This window comes from Eubalaena glacialis, chromosome 11 (genome assembly GCF_028564815.1).
Source record: "Eubalaena glacialis isolate mEubGla1 chromosome 11, mEubGla1.1.hap2.+ XY, whole genome shotgun sequence".
Classification (NCBI taxonomy): Eukaryota; Metazoa; Chordata; class Mammalia; order Artiodactyla; family Balaenidae; genus Eubalaena; species Eubalaena glacialis.
In genome coordinates, this window is record NC_083726.1 from 68,182,185 (window position 1) to 68,201,038 (window position 18,854).

Below are 18,854 nucleotides of genomic sequence, written 5' to 3' on the forward strand. Positions count from 1 at the left end.
AAATTTGCAAACGAAAAATCAATGTTTCAATACCTCCCCCTCTTTTTTGTCATTTACTGTTCAGGTTCTTATCATAGAGAAGTCAGAACAAGATTACAGCCCTCCCCCCAACACACACGCACACCCCCCCTCAATTTTACAGGTTTCCTTAAGCATGCACTTCAATACAAACCACCAAAAAATCCAAGGGACAAGAGAACTAGTCTGAGAGTAGGACTTGCCAACCATAACCACCTCTGACTATGCAGGGGACTAACCTGGATGAAGAACTGATTTAAGATCTTTTGATTTTCATCAGTTGAAACCTGATAGAAAGGAACTTCCAGCGAGTCCTCTCTAACCCACTGCTAAGATTGCTTTCCAGACAAGAGTTGATTGGTGTTATTAGGGAATGTGCATGGAAGAAAGAAGTTTTTTCAGCCCCAAATGTGTATCAAGTGCCAAACTTGCCCTGGGGAGCTCAGTCTCCCTGGTAAGACTACAAACTTGAACAATTTTGAGTACAAGACAGCATAGGTTTTAAAAAGTCCTCACCACATGGGTTAGAAAACAGTCCCTGCAATAAGAGGGGTGAGGAGGGAGGCTTTCCCGAGGCTCAGTGACTAAGCCTTGAGTAATAGTGAGAAGCTGGGCACTAAAGCAAGAAAGAGTATTGTTTAGGTGAGACTGGTCTGACCAGTCGAAGGGGTGGGGGAAGAAAGGAGTGTAAAGGGGAAATCGGGTCCTCCCACGTCAATCATGAACACTGGTGCAGGCCGAGGGCACCCGCAGCCTCACGTGCCACGGAAATAGACAGTTGTACAGATTTCCTCAGGAAAACATTGAAAGCAAAAATTGTGATCACACCCAACCCTGCCCAATCTCTCCCACGTCCCCAAAAGGAAGAGAGCAGTAAGTCAGATCGTTTGTTTATTCATTCATTCAACCAACAATTCTCTCTCCTAAGAGGCCTTTGTTTCCAGCCTTTCCGGCAGCACCGAGTATTCCACAGCGAAGGGGCCCCCTAGTTGCCTGGCTCAGCAAGACCACATCAACACTGGAAGGGGAGGACCAGCATTCCAACCGAGGCAGCGCCTCTGTAAATACAAGGAGAGAGAGAGGCGAAGGGAGCTCTCCAATTGGGGTGGGGTGGTGGGATGACTGCAATGTGTCTGCGAAGGGAAAGTGGGACTCCTACACTTAATCGGAAGAGCGAAGCCCCCAACCAGGGACCCCTTTCAAGGAGTCTGGCTTACTGGGCAGGACGTAGCTTTACCCTTAATAGGGTTTTCCGTGTCCGTATAAAAAGGATCTCCAGAAATGGAGCTGCCAACCGACCTAATCAGGCTAGTTTTGAAGAGTGAAAGCAGGTCTAGGAGGAGAAGAAAGAACGAGAACAGAAACCTACGATGGAGACAACGTTGCTGCGTTGGCCCAACTTTGCTAGAGAAAACCCCCATGTAAATCACAAAAATAACCGGCAGGAAAGGATTGGGGGGGCGGGATGTGTCCCCAAAAAGCCTCTAGGAGAAAGCAAAGCCTGCTGGAAACTCGGACAAAAGGATATTTGAAGGAGAAGGTTCCTGAAAGACAACCGCATGTCTTGGGCACCAGTCCGGGCTGAAAGGGACAGACCGGGAGAAGCACGGGGGGCGTCTTTCCAGGCTGACCAGGAGACGGCAGAGCAGGGTTGGCCCGGGGCGAGGGGGGCAACGCCAGCGGGCGGGGCTAGGCGGCCCGAGTCAGCCGCGGGGGACGGACGCGGGTGGGGCGGGGCGGGGCCTTGCGGGCCCGGGCGGGCGCGGGGCGGAGCCCAGGTGGTGTTGATACACAAAGAGCAGGCACCGGGCGGCTGGGGCCCCGCCCACTGACGCGTCCTCCAAGGCGGCCGCTATAACCCGCCGCTCGCGCCGCTGGCTCCAGAGCCGCGCGACGCTGCCGTGCTGGAGCGCTTTTCTTGCAGAGCCGCCAGCAGCCCGACCACGCGTTCCCGCACACTGGCTCCTTTCCCTTCAGACGGCGGACGCCGGACGATTGGGGCGGCAACTTGCCATTTTCTTGTTTAGTTAAAATTTTTTTCCTGCCTCTAGTTGGATTTTCCGTTTTGTTTTTCTTTTTTTTTACGATTTTTGTTTGCCTGAGAAAAACTCACAGAAGGCGTTTGCGTGTTGTTTCCGGGATACAGGAGTCGAGACTACCGAGGTAACGCGCGCGGGGGCGTCTGCAAAGGGCGCGGGGCCCGGGCGGGAGTGGGGGAGGGGCGTCCGGGAGGGGCCGCGGCGGGAAGGCAGCTGCCGCGGTCGTTTACTCCTGGGGAGGGCTTTTTTGGTGTGCTAGCCAGCCTTCGATCACGGTCCGCATCGGGGTCGCGGTCCTCCTCCGGGCGAGGGAGGGGCACGGGGGCCGCGTGCCCGCCCGGAGCGGAGCCGCATCCTCCCGTTAGGGGGAGGGGAGCCAGCCGGGCCCCGAGGCTCCGTTGCGACAAGTCTTGTGACTGAATTGAATTAATAAAAATAATTACATAAACGGGTCTTGGAATTTGGGGGCGACGGGAGTGGGTTCGGGCTTTTAGTGTAGCGGAGGCCAGGATTGGGGAAGACAAGCGGGAACGTTTGACAGTCGGCTATCGATATTGCATCAGTTTCCTTTTCGGGCAGAGGAGGGGCCGGCCGGGCGAAGCGCTCGCGAGCCAAATGCCTGTGGACTGGTGTGTTCGAGGGCACGGGCGTGCGCGTGTAAACAAACCCTCGACGCCTCTGCGCGCCCTCTGCTCCCTTTCTCGGGAGAGGACTCCTGTTCGCCCTTTCCACCCCCTTCGAGTCTGTCTGCTGCAGAGGCATTTCGCCATCTGGGGGCTCCAGGTGTGAAAGGACGAATTACGCGGCATTGCTATTGTAAATGCTAGAACGGGGGAGTTGTGCGCCTGGGCTACATGCAGTGCACGCCTAGCCAATGCCTGGGTGGGATGTTTGCCCTGCGTGCCTGTGCACGACCTAGGAGGCTGCGGGAAAAGCAAAACAGAGCCCCCGCACCCCTCCCGTGAAACTTGAGAGAATGGAGAGGGCCAAACACTAAATTCCGTTGGAGAGGGTCATCTGGGACCGGGGGGCGTGGGCCTCCGCAGGCGCAGCGCTGCAGGGGGACCATCTTTGTTCTCCGCGGCTCCGCGGTCTGTACTTTTCCGCCCCTCGGCGCGCGCCCCCGCCCTTCGCGCTCGGCTGGTACTTTTCCACTCGCCTGGCCGGGGATGAATCAGCCTCGCAGCGCCGCCCGGCGGCGTCACGTGACCAGGGCGGGCTCTGCAGTCCTGACGCGCCGCCTCTACCTTCACAGGCAGCCGCGCGGGCCCGTGCATCTCCAAGGACAAAAGGAGCCCAGCATTACTCGCTGCGCCTGATTCCTTCTGCAACCCAGCATGAAGAAAGCCGAAATGGGAAGGTTCAGTATTTCCCCAGATGAGGACAGCAGCAGCTACAGTTCCAACAGTGACTTCAACTACTCCTACCCCACCAAACAAGCTGCTCTGAAAAGGTGGGAGAAGTTGTGTGCTTTTTTAAAAACGGCTTGTGTGCATCAGAGGTTCTTTACCTGGAACTCTTCTCCTGTTGCTTTAAAGTACTGTAGCGTTTGGAGAGAGCGTGTAATCTCTGGAAGATTATCCGGTTGCAATGACATGGTGTCGTGTGAAAGTCGACTACTACTTAATATGCATTTAAGTAAAGATGTGTGACAGCTAAACGCGGGGACCGTTTTGTGTTGAAGCATTCCTTTGTATATTTCAATCCAATTTAGGATTTTTTTTTGTTTTCTTTTTCTGCAGCCATTATGCAGATGTAGATCCTGAGAACCAGAACTTTTTACTTGAATCGAATTTGGGGAAGAAGAAGTATGAAACAGACTTTGTAAGTTAAAAATAATAATTTATGTTTCTGTGGCTTTATGGAGTAAAAGAATAGTTTTACTTTTAGATTTCAAATCTAACTTGCCCAAAGCTGGTTTTCTCCATTTAATTATTGTTATATGTTTGGTTATCGTTTTCCCTCTATGTAGCATCCAGGTACTACTTCCTTTGGAATGTCAGTATTTAATCTGAGCAATGCGATTGTGGGCAGTGGAATCCTTGGGCTTTCTTATGCCATGGCTAATACTGGAATTGCTCTTTTTATGTAAGTATGTGTAAGTAGTGAGTCTGCCATGCAGGGCAGTAAATATGATGATACAACATATATTTTGGCTCCAGAGACTGAATTTACAGTTGAAGTAGTTGACTTAAAAATCATTTGCTTAAAATTTAACATATGAGAAATCTGAAAATCTCTTTATTCTGCTATATAACTGCATGATATCAAAAAAGCCAATTAGGTAGGAAAAATTAAGACAACTCTTAAAACCGATAATTAAACCAAAAAGTCTTTAAGTCAAAGGGGATAGTTACAGTTGAATAGGGATTGAATATTTAAAAAGAACTGTTGATAAATCCAGGGTAGAATTTTTACTCTGGCAAACTCTGAAGCAAGAAATTTTAAAAAGCATGGTAGCCTTCAAGTCAGTTTGGTAAATTGACAGTCTCCCCAAGGACCTGTGGCTCCTTTTGTACATAAGGAAAACAACTTTTTTTTTTTCTTTTTTTTTTTTAATATATAGGGTGTGGTGGTATTTGTCTAACCTAGAACATGTTTGTTTTAAGAAAAGTGAGTCATAATTTTCTGGACACTGAAAAGCAACCCATATGTGATTTTTTAATTTATTTTTTGTTTTCTTTTTAATATTTATCTCTTCCAGGTCTATGTGATTGCCACAGCAAAAGATGAATATTTTAATAAGTACCCGCTTTGAATTGCCTTTTTTTTCCCCCTAGTTGTCCAGTTAGAATTAGTTACTCCTGTGCTTTCCAGCGTAAATACCTAGAATAGAATTTTGGAGCTGTAGAAGACTTTAGAACAGCGGTTTTTAACCATTTTGGGGGTCACTGACCTTTGGAGAATGTAAAAGTATGGACCTTATTTCCAGGAAAAAAAAGCATAAAAGAAAAATACATGTGAAGTTTAGTATGCGTTTTCAGTGATGTTTGTATCATAGCAACTAAGATTGGGCTTCTGAGGGCTTCTGGCTAAGGCACTTTCAGTGGAAGATAGTGTGATTTACTATCAGGCAAAGAAACCACATATACACGTAGCATGGAATTGTCTCTTTGCTACAGATATGTTTTAGTTAACTGACTGGTGCCTTCTACTCAAGTTGTTTTTCTCTAGCAGAATAGAATGTTCATGAAAAGAAGTGCAGACCTTCGCAAAGCTCTGCTTTGTGGTGAAATTCCACACTGAAGTTAAGCATGGCTTTGAGCTTTGGAAGCTAGGATTCACTCAGCTTGCTTCATTAGCATGAGGCTTTTTGAGATCTAAGACCAAGAGCCAGGAATTTTCGTAGAAAGGACCCTAGAGTTTCAAAGTTTTTTTTTAGTGGGGTACTTGAATGGCATCATTGTTAAATATTTGAAACACTTCCTAACTCTTAATATAAAAACTGGAGGCAGTTTTTAAATGCTCCAGTGTGGTTATGGTGCAGAATTTACATGAGATAATATGGCACCTTTGTTTCGTAAGAGAAAGCAAAATTCTGATATGTTACCCTTGCACTTTTGAAATTATTTATACTCTGATAGGGTCTGTATGTTTGATGATTAACCATTTAATAAATGGTTAAATAATATCAAGAGTGCTAAAGTGAGTTTTTAAATCCATCAGTATTTTACAACGTATATTTGGAGGTACAGACGTAAATGGTTCAAAAGCCACATGGCTGCCATCATCTGGTTAAACAACTCTTGTAGCTTACCCTATAAAGTAGACTCAACTTGAGGTTGAAAGTGACCTCAAGGGTTATGAAGTCTGTTCATTCCTCATTGTCCTTTCTGTGTAAAAGAAAGGACTGAATTTGTCAGCACACTTTGAACATTGTCTTTGATTAAGCCATGCTTTGTCCAGTTAGAGATGAGGCTGATTGTGTCATTTCCACCGCAGATTAGACCCCATGAAACTTTGGGCATTAGAATGGCAGCTTAATGCCACCACCTGTGTTTAACTAACAGACATCAGTTTCTTTGCCAGACCTTATATGGTACTGTATTCAGTTTGCCAGTAAAGAATTTGGAAAATGTGACTGTCTTCTTGTTTGCAGAGTTTTCTATGAGTTTCCCTGATTTTGATCTGTTGTTGTTGTTCCTTTTAACAAAAAGAAATTTGTATTCTTCTTGGCTTGCCTGGGGGGAAGAAAGTAAAGCTGGAATGAGAGAGGACGTGTGCCCTAAAGGAAAACGTAGTGACTTAGTAGAGAACCTTTAGTTCCTATCTATTCTATTTTTTTTTTCTCCTGTTCCATCCAAGCGAAAGGACTGAGGGAGGAGACAGCCCAGTCGGACTGATAGCCTGCTTGTTCTAGCACAGGCATTGTTTAACTGACAATGCTGGGCCTGTCTTCCATACCATGGTGTGCAATGTAGTATATGGTCCCAGTACTTACTTCTCTGATTTGTGCCCATTTGTAAAGCTGTGCCTGACAGTTAACATGTCAGTATCTTTCCCTCCACTTCCTTTATAGTCCCATTCCTTTGCTTATCTATGTGGTCCAAGTGGTCTCAAGACCTTTCCTGAATCTGTCTCATTTGGATTTCACAAGTAACTGGCAGGTGTTAAAACCATTTTATAGATAAAAGGAACTATACAATGCAGAGAAGTGGCAAGTACACAGCTAATTATCATGGTGCCAGAATCAAAATATAAGTCTTGTAACTCTACCACTGAAAAGTTAGGTTTTCCAGTGTCTCCCAGCACCTTTGGTTCAGTGGGTGAACCCTGTTCTTAACCAGTACTGTAGAGTTACTACCTGAGACGTGATGCAGTCATGTTTAGTGCCAGGTAAGAGAATTTGTTGACACTCTAGCCAGGAGAGTGAACACCTGTCCTTGGGGGTATTCTGTCTAGTACACAAAATATTAGGACAAGTTCCATGTTTAATGTTTAAATAAAGCCAAAAAGAATTGTTTTTAAATATAGACGTGCTTATTTATAACCCTGTGCCTTTTCCTTCTCTTATCAGAATCCTGTTGACATTTGTGTCAATATTTTCCCTGTATTCTGTTCATCTTCTTTTGAAGACTGCCAATGAAGGAGGTATGGTAGCATTCTTGATATTTCTAAAACAGTTAATGCCTGTCATGATTTTCTTCCTCTTATAAAATACTTTCTTCATGCTTCTGTGTTCCTTAAATTACAGGGTCTTTATTATATGAACAACTGGGACATAAGGCATTTGGAATGGTTGGAAAGCTTGCAGCCTCTGGATCCATTACAATGCAGAACATTGGAGGTAAGAATTTTTAAAGGACGATTTGGGTAGACTTTTTTGCTTTTTATGTAGCAGAGAGTGGTGACACGTTACTTTTGGTGTCACATGCCACATTTTGCACTTGTAATGGTATAATTTTGTTTTCCTCCAGCTATGTCAAGCTACCTCTTCATAGTGAAATATGAGTTACCTTTGGTGATCCAGGCATTAACGAACATTGAAGATACCACTGGGTAGGTGCTAAGTAAGGTTACTCCTAAGAAACAATTACAGTCTAAAATGGTTAGATACATTTTTATCAAAGTTGGATACGAAATGATTATCAGTAAATTATTTTTTGTAAATGCTCCTGTTGAAACTGACCACGAAGTCCCGCCAGAAACTGATTTGAACCTTTGAGAATGAAAGGCCAAAGATAGTAGTTATAGGACAAGTTATAGTAGTCCTATAACTCTGAATAACAAATTTGTAACCTGCGTGTGAAAACAGGTTTTCTGGAACTACTTACCTTTTCTCTTTATATTTACTGTCCCAAGAAATTATAGTTGAATAACTCATACCCCAACCTAAGTTAGGACTAACATTTTGAATTACATTAAAAATCAATTCCTGTCTGATTTTTGTGAGTTTGAAATTTCATGTATTTAAAATGCAGAATACCAGAAAATGTATGGCCATGCTGTACAGACCTTGTCCTTCTAGCAAAGTTATTCATCCGAGTGGACTAACAGGTTTTTATCTAAAGTACACATGAGGAGGGATAATGTACTTCACAGCTTACATGGAGCTCATTATCTCAAAATAGAGAGGTGTGGTTATCTCTGTGGCATTTGAAATTAAGTTTAGTAAGCTGATCTTTAAATATTAGTTTTCTGTTGGGGGGGGTCTTTATTGCTGAAGTGAGCAGAGTAGAATTGACAGGGCAATTAGAATTTGAAAATAAGTGATTTAAAACGGTGTAGTTGATTACCTAAAAAGGAAAAGGCATTGCTCGAACTCTTAGGAGAGATGCATAACATTTTCTCTGAGTTCAGAAGGGATCTCTTTACTATATTGGAGTCAAGGTGGGTCAAGGTGTCACAACATACTCTTGGCAACCTGGAATAAGTTCTTGTTTTAGGGGACTGGGTTTTGTTGTTTTGTTTTTGCCTATGTATTTTATCGAAGTGTGAGAAATTCCTTGTTGACATGTTTAGTAAGAACATTTGCTAACAAATGTCTGAAAGAAACTTGTTTTAAGATTTCCTTGTTTCCAGCATCAAAAAAAGTGAGCTAAAGCTATGACGAAGTTGGCATACAGTTTTCTAAAAATGCTTCAAGATAAGATGACTGGCTTAACAATGCCGCTTTGTTCCCTACATTAGTATCAAGCCTTTAAGAAGCATTTTATGTTACGAATCAGCTGGCAGCCTTCCCAGAGCAAACAGTGGGACAAAAGTTACACTGTTTGAGATCCCATCTCTAACCTGAGTGAATATTCATTGAGGGCTCAAAGTTAGAAATCTATTCTGTCTATGTGGGCTTTTTGAAGAAGCGATACTCTTTCCAAACCTGTCTTTTTTTAAAGTATAAAATGAGTCTTGTGAAAAGAAATGTACGTTATTCTGAGTATATTTGTGGCTGGTTGTGACCTTGTTTTTCTTTTCTTTAATTCAGATTGTGGTATCTGAACGGTGACTATTTGGTTCTCTTGGTCTCACTGGTGCTTATTCTTCCCTTGTCACTGCTGAGGAATTTAGGTGAGCAAACCCATCTCTAAAGAGAATCGAAATGAGCCTCACCAGCTAAGTTGGCTTCCTCTTAATAGAAATTAATGAGAGCTAAAGAGCCCCGAAAACATACCTTTGTGAATTTCAGCATTCAGAACTTGTAGGTCTTTGAAAAATTCTAGCAGGATGGTTACCAAAGGGCCCAAATATTCTGTTGACATTTACAACATCTTGTGCTTTATAAAAATAAAAAAGGATATTGTTATTGATTTAGTTATTAACAAGTATTTTTAAGTTATTCTACATCTTATTATATAAGAATTAGAAATTTGATGTGTCCACACTGAAGTCTTGCAAGCAGAATTGAGTTTATATTTGCCCTAAACCTGTTTTAGTAAACGAATACCAATTTTTTTTCTCCTTATAGGATATTTGGGGTACACCAGTGGCCTTTCCTTGTTGTGTATGATGTTCTTTCTGATTGTGGTAGGTATCATTTTTCTTTAAAGCTAGAGATTGTTTTTCTAAGCCCTGTCACATTATTCGGTCTAACAAATGCAAAATAATGTATTTTCAGGTGATTTGCAAGAAGTTTCAGATTTCTTGTCCTGCAGAAGTTGCTTTTCTAATTAATGAAACAGTAAACAGCACCTTAGCACAGCCAACAGCTTTTGTACCTCATGTGGCTTTTAATATGACTGAAGATGATTCTTGCCAACCACATTATTTTATCTTCAACTCACAGGTAACTATAATCTTTGTGTTCCCAGAGGAAGATTTTAGGGAAGAAAACAGGGAAAATACCCACTGGAAATTTTAAAACACTCCCAAGGTAAAGGAAGATCAGGTAATAGCTGCCCTTTAGGAAACATGATTAGCTCATTATTGAGGACTGAGAAGAAAGTGTTGGTTTGTAGCTTAAAATAGATCGACAGATGAAATGATCATCTGATGTTCATAACTGATACATTCGGAAATGGAGGATATCCATCACACTTAGTGAACAAATTAGAAGAGTGGGAGCTAATTATGCCAGACAACATCATTTTAGGCTTTGATTCTAAGATTAATGAATATAAATACAAGCTGCAGAACTGTGATAACATGAGTTTGTTATATCAGGATATTAAGAAAGTTTTTACATTTTTTGCAGACTGTCTATGCTGTGCCAATTCTGACCTTTTCATTTGTCTGTCATCCTGCTATTCTTCCCATTTATGAAGAGCTTAAAGGGTGAGTGCTTTCTACCTACTTTTATATAAATTTATTGGAAAAACTAGAAAAATATTAGATTACTGCTATAACTGCTGCTAAAACATGTATCTGTATTTTCCTTTGAATTTGTATAGCCGCAGCCGTAGAAGAATGATGAACGTGTCCAAGATTTCGTTTTTTGCTATGTTTCTCATGTACCTGCTTGCTGCCCTCTTTGGATACCTGACGTTTTATGGTAAATAATGTCTAGTTTACAAAAAGGATCGTTAATGAAATGAAATTGATACTTTTGTATGTATACTTCTGTCACTTTAGAAACTCGGTCTGTTTTGGTATATTTCATATTTGTGATGAACGATTGAATTTAGAGCTTAGAATTTCCTGTAGCATATATTGATTGAGTCAGTAATTTCTAGAATCCAGATTCCCAAATCTACCATTAGCCGTTCGATGGCATTTTTTACGTGATGTGCTTGCATTTAGGTTCAGCCTGACTCTCTTCTCCCACCCCCTTCAGATTAATACAGCACACACACACACACACACACACACACACACACACACACACTGTGAGCCAAACCATGGGATTTAGCTATTTAGCTCCTGTTGTTTTTAATGGGGGTCATGTGGCTAAATCTCTCCTTGGTATTTAGAAACTTTTTTTCAATGTTACTTTAATTGCATTAACCCTAATTCCAAATTAATCTTATTAACCTCTTAGTTTATAGTCGTTTTGTGAGTAGCTAATAACTTTGGTGCAGATTTTGCCGTTAAGTTAGATTTTCTAACTAATCTCCAGAGAGGACAGCACACTTGAAGCTTTTTTTTTTCTTGGTCTTTCTCTATAGAACACGTTGAGTCAGAATTGCTTCATACCTACTCTTCCATCATGGGAACTGATATTCTGCTTCTCGTCGTCCGTTTGGCTGTGTTGGTGGCTGTCACCCTGACAGTACCTGTAGTTATTTTCCCAGTAAGTAATCTTTCAGTAGGAATGAATTGTTAAACATGAAGATTTGTGTGATTTCTATGTTTTGGGAGAAGGGAAACACTGCTACAGCAGTATCGAGTTGATGTGGGTTTTTGAAGTTTTTTTTGTTTTTAATGTTTCGTACATCTTTAAAACATATCCTGGGACATTTTTTCCGTAATTGAAGACACAGTGATCTTTCTAGTGTTCAGATATTTAGAAAACAGCAATTGAGGAGAGGTACAATTTTAGTATTTAAAAAATAGCTGCTAGTTGAGATATATATCCTGTTGTTTGGGGTTTGTTTTTTTCATTAATTAAATCTGCAGTTTTTATTTATCCACTTATTTTTGCAGATCCGGAGTTCCGTAACTCATGTGCTGTGTGCAACCAAAGATTTCAGTTGGTGGCGTCATAGTATCATTACAATGTCTATCTTGGCATTTACCAATTTACTTGTCATCTTTGTACCAACTATTAGGGATATATTTGGTTTCATTGGTAAGTTTTAGGAAGTATCAAAGTTGCTTAAAATATCAGGGATTGTAATGTTTAAAAAATGAATAACAAGTGATTCTTAAATGGTGAATGCTCTTTTACAGGTGCATCTGCAGCTGCTATGTTAATTTTTATTCTTCCATCTGCCTTTTATATCAAGTTAGTGAAGAAAGAACCTATGAAATCTGTACAAAAGATTGGGGTGAGTGAGAGATTATGACTGGAGAAATAATAATAATCTAATGCCAGAAGTTCGTCAACTGATTTTAATTTTAGTCTCCTAAATGTCATTTATTGTAGTTTCATTTTAAGTTTCTAGTAAACAAATACATCTGTAACTGTGTACTTCACAGATGGAAGATTGGGAGAGGAGGGGAGGTGAGAGATGGTTTGCCATCTAATACGTGTGCTTAAGTTAATTGCAAGAAAGTTATTAGATATTTTAGAAATAGGAATAGAGATAAAGAGTGTAAAGATACGGACTCACTTTTCAACGTTGTTTAACCAGTATTTGTTGGACTGCCTACTGTGTGACCAACACTTAAATGGGCCTGGAGTGTATAAAAGAGAAATAATGGGGTATTTAGTCGAATGAGACTAACCATTTTCAAAGCAAAGCTTGGGGTTAGGGAGGGGGCTACTATTACACTTTACGGTATAATAACGACTGATTTTACAAAGAGTATGGTATGTTAACCACAAATGATCCTGGTGGGGATATTTAGGAAAAAGACTGCATTTCAGTCCTTATTCGCCACTACTATTGTAGTCTGACTAAAGTACTAGAATTGTTTATGAACCAACAACTATCATCTTATTTCACTTAAAATATGTAGTGCAGTAACTGAAGGGGGTAGGATTAGGAGTAGACCTACTCAGGTCTCTTAGAAAAACCTCCAGCTTCGACTCAGGCTGCATTTTTACGATGACTTGGATTTGATTTTGTAAGTTAAATTTTTTTCCTTCTAAAAAATGTAAAAACCCCAGTCCAGTTCTATTATATGAAATAATTTATTTAGCAAAGAAAATTGTTTACCCTTTCATTTGATACAAAGGAATGAAAAGGGGAAGTTTGGGAAGGTTTCAAAGATACAGTTACTTAGTACTCTATAGATAACCCCTTGATCACTCACTTAAGACAGTTTAACTCTCTTTAGCAAGGTAAAACTGTAGCTCTGTGAAGTATTATGGACATGCTTTTAGTAATTATAAGCCCGTTTTTAAAAGTAGAAAGAGGAATATTTAGCATATGTTTTGTTGCTTGCTGATCAGTTTTCTCTGTGTGCTCATTGCAGGCTCTGTTCTTCCTGTTAAGTGGCGTAGTGGTGATGACCGGAAGCATGACCTTGATTGTGTTGGATTGGGTCCACAATGCCCCCGGACGTGGCCATTAACCAGCACCACTAAAACTCGATAGTCCATTTGATGCCAGTGTTGAGTCAACTCTCAACTACTATGAAATTTCACCTAATGTTTTCAGTTTCACTTCCTTTTGAAGTGCAGATTCCTCGCTGGTTCTTCTGAGTGCAGAATAAGTGAACTCTTTGTTTGTTTTGTTTTGTTTTTAAAGAAACTATTCTGTATGATAGAAATGGATATTAACAACAAAACCACGAGTCTCGGGTTAAGGGAAGTGACAATTTTATTCCATTCCAGAGAATGGACGAACTCTTAACTTTAATCAAGCCACATGTTTGGCTGTGTCATTGTTTAACTTGGATATTTTATGATTTTACTTGAATGTGCCTAATGGAACCATTCGATGTGAGAAACAGTTCTTCTTAATTTACAGCAAAGTATTGAAATAACCATTGGGAAAAATACTATTATTTTTTTGTACCAAAAATATTTAAAGACCTCAGAAGCACTATTTTACTCTTTAAAAATTGCTTTTTTTGAACTTTATCCAAAAGCAGTTGTCAATGAATTCTGTTAAAAAAAAATTCATTGTTATTTAAAGACAAATACTAGTATTATGAAATGATTTGCCTTTTTGTAGGCATACTAAGCCAAATACTTTTTTTACCCAAAATAATTTTTAGAGAAAGTGATGTAATGAAAAATTGTACCATGAATAGGAGCACAGTTTTTTTTCCATTCAGACTTCACCATGAAAGGATAATTGGTTGATTGTGGCTACACCAAATCAGATGAACTCTCATCATCACCTTTCTTCTCTGTCCCCAAATAATTTGGTTCATTTAGACTCTGAAATATTTATGGCTTCAATCTATTAGCATGGAAGATAATGCAGATATTTCTGTGGGAAATAAAATAACTAATTTTGAGGTACCAAATAGTGCAATTGGGTAAAACAGGGTTTATTCAGTTGCATCTGCCTCCAGAGTTGTATTAACAGCTCCGGGTTTTTTTTGGGCCAGCCCTTTTTTGGCATTGCTTCCAGCAGTGGAAAATGGGCATTTGATGGCTTTAGGCCAAAACTATTCTACCCAGAGAGTACAACTTTTCAAAATGCTCATCTGCTTCTGGAAGTGTGAATTACTTGACAATGTATGGTTTAGTTGTGTTCATGTTTTGTCTACAGTAGAGGTCTAATCCATAGGTTACACCAATATTTGGTATAATATAAGTTCTCTTCATACAGGCCACTGGGTTTCTCATGCAGTAAGCTTTTTAAAAAACTCATGTGCACTGGATTGTCATCTCATTCTTGTACAACAGAATTACTTGTTTACATCCAACAAATGGTTAGCTAGGGAAAACAGTGCAACCTGAGTGTAACTATTGGTCCGACTGCATGATCACCCTTCCTATTTTAATCCCAGTTAGAAGTGAAAAGATTATTTGGCTTTAAGAGCACATTTATTGTACGTCATGGTGTATGGTGAATATATTATTAAATAATGTGGTACTTTGCTCATCAGGCATAATGTCTAAAATCTAATATACATAATTCCATTAGTGGTTGAGGGAAGCAAATAATGGAATCATTAATTGGTCACCTGGCTATAAGGTTGTTCTCTTGAACTAAACATTTCTAGTTTTAGGCAAGGGCCAGAAATGTGGCAGACATGATTTTTGTTTTGCATTCTTGTATTATATGTGACTAAATTACAGACAAGATGTGTCTGTAATCAAAGATCCTTGTGGAACTGGAAGACGTCTTGTAGTGCTACATTGGGTGAAACCAATGGTCCATTTTTGTTTGTTTCTGAGAAAATTAAAGTGGGGACCATCTCGAAAGGCAGTGAGAAGACAGATTCTACAGCACTGCTTTCATTCAGTTGGGCTTTTGGCACTCCATTCGACTCCAGAACCTCACCTCTAGCTCAGACCAAGAATTGGCACTTCTGGTTGGATTCCTGGAAAGAATTGCTCGTTGTGTATCTTAAGACTTGGCCAGGCAATACCAAGTAAAGAGTTGTTCTCTACAGTTTACATCCTTTCTTATGGGAGAAAATACCAAGGCAACCAGGAAGAAATGAAAAAAAAAATTCTTCTCACGGCAAATTGATGTGGGAGGCTCCTCCAATCTCCTGGCTGTTTGAGGTTCAAAATCAACTGCCAAGGGTAAATTCCATTGCATGATTTTCTTGGAGCTATCTTGTCTACCTGGAGGTTCCTAAACAGTGAATTCCCAGTAATGAGCAGTCTTCAGTATTAAAACCACTGTCGTGTCACCTCATTTTGCATTACTGTCTTCCGTGGATGTTTCAGTTATAACTGTAATGTTATTTATAGAACAGCATTAATCCATTAAAGCTAACCTATTTTTCAATATTTATGATAATCTTATGTACATACGTTGTCTGTCCATATGTATTTGTAAATAGGTTGTATATAATATCAGGTTTGGGTCTTGGGTTCAAATGTATATATTCCTATAAGTTTCTTAACTGCATTTTGATGAATTCACATTATGTATCTATAAGAATTGTCCCAAAAGTACCTGTACAGAGATTTCAATAAACAAATTGACAAATTGTGTAAACACTAAAAATTTAAAATACTGTTTAAATTGTATTTGCAATAAACAGACTGGCTGAACATCACATTTTTTTCATGAAAACTTGGTGCAAGTTCAGATCTCTTGTTTAAATTTTAAATAAGGTCTAAATTTTCAAAATGCAGTAGTTATCAAAATGATCTAGTGTAATAAAATCAAATATGATCTAGTGTGATGGAAGACCTCTGAGAACCTGAGTGTGTGAAGCTTTCTGTATATGATGTAAATATCCCCCCTGTACTGTTAGAGGCCAACAATTCCAGTAGGACTTGTTGGCAAAGAGTGCTATACCGTTTCAATGAAACATCCTATGTTTGTTTTAACTGAACTAAAATAAATACATGCTTAATCCTGAGTAGCAGTGTTTTATTTAAAGTAATGATAAGTCGTGTCTGGTGTATTTTGTAAGCACAGCAACCTAGCACTTAGTAGGGTTCCATATAATGTTAGTGATTATAATGAAGAAAGTGGTCAGAAAAAAGTTGAATTTGCTTTTAAGTTCCTAATGATGATTACCAAGTGTGAGGAGGAATGAAAAAAAGGCTTAGCATCTGGAAGACCCAGGCTTGTGCCTGCTCTTAAGTAGGCACAAGTAGTGCATCAGAATCACATCTGGGGAGCTTTTTTAAAATGCAGCTTTCTGGGGACTTCCCTGGCTGGCCAGCTGTTAAGACTCCATGTTTCCACTGCAGGGAACACAGGTTGATCCCTGGTTGTGGAAATAAGATCCCGCATGCTGCTGGGCTCAGCCAAAAAAAAAAAAAAAAAAAAAAAAAAGGCAGTTTTCTGGAGCACGTGTCTATGCAGTCTGATTCCATAGGTTTGGAGAGCAGCTTTTCTCCCAGAAAGCTACTCAAGTGATTTCTGATGCACAATTAAGGTAAGGGGTGATGAAACAGGCCTGGGAAGAAGTCAGGTGAGTTCAGCCTTTGTGGAGCAGTCCCAGGAAAGGAGAGGAAGTGCTATGGCTGGAGAGGAATCAGACCAGGTGAGGGTTAACTGAGAGATGGACACTTGTGAGGAAGGTTACTAAGATACACAGGGTAGCTCAGGTATGGCCTGCTGGTAGTCTTAAAAACTTAGGGCTTAAAAAGTGAAATATCCAAAGCTGAAGCAGAGGAAGGTGTACCTCAAAACAGGTGTGCTGAGGAGTGGTTCCAAAGGCAAGGGAACCTTCATGCAAGAAATTTATATCCACTTACTAACAATGTTCAAAAGGGAAAAAATTATTTGTGACTAGAAAGTACAGCGGTTTGCAACAAATCGCAAGAACAAAAGACTGGTAGAGTTTTTAGTTATTCATCTGAGAAGCTTTAATTGAACACCTGTGTGCAACTAATGTGCCCATGGGAAAGAGGCTGGGGTAATGTGTCAGACTCAGGTTTCAACAGAAGTCATACAGTTCTCAGTTAAACCATTTTTAAAAAAATACTGAAGTGAACCCAGGATGCCAAGTTATTGATCTGAAATTTACATATTTGGCGGATGGGTCCCTTGGGATAAAAATTCAGTTCTACAACCAGAGAGCCAGATATTTCCAGTAAGCCTGAGGAATAGCCAAGGAACATCTCGGAAGAACCAGAGCTGATTCTCAACTTGGAAGTGCTCTTACCTAGAGAATTGGCTTAGTTAAGTTTCTGGTAACAAAGTAAAGAAGATCCACTTAAATTAGCTTAAGCAAAAATGGTGGCTGAGGGAGAGAGCTTCTTAGAAGGAGATTGGGGTACCTCAGAAAATTAGAAGTTAGATAAACAGGCTAGATTTATTCTAGGGACCTCAATGACAGGTGTGGAGACTTCACTATGGGGCTCTACAGTTAGATTCCGAGCACTTTCTTCAGCCAGCCTATCGAGATGAACATTGGCTAATGATGGGTCCTGCTCTCTAGTCAGGTGGGCAGGTGATACAGCACACCACGGCTGTGGGATCCACCCCTATGGTTGGGAAAGTAGTTCTCACAGGAAGAGTCCTGCATCCTGGGAAACACCTCAGTTCCAGGCAAACTGGGATGGTTGATCTAATAAAACAGCCCAGAGATATCAATAAACTGTTTCTTTGGATTTCCTCTTTCCAATATAATTGTTGAATGAATAAATATGCCCTTCACAGCATAGTTTTGGTGAGGCTCAAAATTTCAGCAAAAAATTACTAAATGCTTGCAAAATAAATACAACTAGTACCATGAAATTAAACACTCAGACTTAAAAGGTAAAGTTCAGTCGTCTTTAACAAGAGGCCTCCGACCGGAAGGCTTTCTTGCCTAGCCTATGATCTACCTCCAGGTACCAGAAGGCATCTTTAACCTCTACCACATATAAGTGAGTCAGTGGCTGTGACATCCTTTTCCAAATCCCAGCCAAATTTGGTTGTCCCCCACGCAGTGTGAGGAAAACATTAACACAGCAAGCCTGATTGCTCACTACTTATGTCTTCAAGGGAATCATGAGTGACCGCTGGCCAGCTCCTGGGAATGCTGCCCTCAGAATGTTCTTTAAGTGAGTGACTGATGATTTTGTTATATACACTTGAAGCAATGTATCATCCTCTACTGGCTTTTCAGGTTGCTTTACAAACACCAAGATTGCTGATGTGCACCTGATTTCATCGTTGGGGTTCTGAGTCTTGGTTGCCAAGGCTGGTTGCAGAGCAGAATATGCCTATGTGACGAAGAGCACTGCCCCCCTCCGCCTCCTGCCCCTGGCCTATAAAAACCATGGACCTTGAGGCACACTGGGGCTTCCCTGGGCAAAGACATTCCGCACACGTCCCTGTAGTTCAGTGCTGGAAAAAGAGCATTCTTGTGTGGCCTCGGACAAGGAAGGTCTTGGAAGCCCGTGACAAACCCCTCTGGACCCCCCTGTTGCATATCTTTTTCCTGTTGCTTTTGTTCTGTATCCTTTGCTGTAATAAACCTTAGCAGTGACCATTACCTGCTATCGAGCCCTTCTGGTGAATCACCAAATGAAACACTTATGGTGTCTTTTTTCTCTACATCATCAGTTCTCAAACCTCATCAGCATCTCTTGCCTTCTCCAGGAAGAACCTATTCACAATGAAAGCCCCAAAGCAAGTTTTACTAAATATTACCTGGGGTGTGGGGTGTTGGAGGGTTAGATAGTAAAGGGACTTTTTACACTGCACATGCCACCGTGTGCAACTTCAGAAAATCCCA

At 40.8% G+C, this 18,854-nt stretch overlaps 1 protein-coding gene across 2 annotated transcripts; it reads left to right on the plus strand.

Moving 5' to 3' along the window:
* Positions 1-1,867: 1,867 nt before the first annotated feature.
* SLC38A2 (solute carrier family 38 member 2) lies at positions 1,868-16,037 on the plus strand. 2 transcript variants are annotated; one of them, XM_061206266.1, is made up of 16 exons: positions 1,868-2,181; positions 3,313-3,510; positions 3,800-3,881; positions 4,030-4,145; positions 7,075-7,148; positions 7,252-7,344; positions 7,475-7,556; positions 8,980-9,062; positions 9,460-9,518; positions 9,610-9,777; positions 10,186-10,265; positions 10,382-10,482; positions 11,096-11,220; positions 11,574-11,718; positions 11,820-11,917; positions 13,011-16,037. In XM_061206266.1, the coding sequence occupies exons 2-16, from the start codon at positions 3,395-3,397 to the stop codon at positions 13,107-13,109; spliced, it is 1,521 nt and encodes a 506-aa protein (XP_061062249.1). In that variant the 5' UTR covers positions 1,868-2,181; positions 3,313-3,394; the 3' UTR covers positions 13,110-16,037. The 2 variants fall into 2 exon arrangements, with proteins under 2 accessions (XP_061062249.1, XP_061062250.1); XM_061206267.1 differs by lacking the exons at positions 1,868-2,181; positions 4,030-4,145 and having other exon boundaries at positions 3,420-3,510.
* The last annotated feature ends 2,817 nt before the right edge of the window (positions 16,038-18,854 follow it).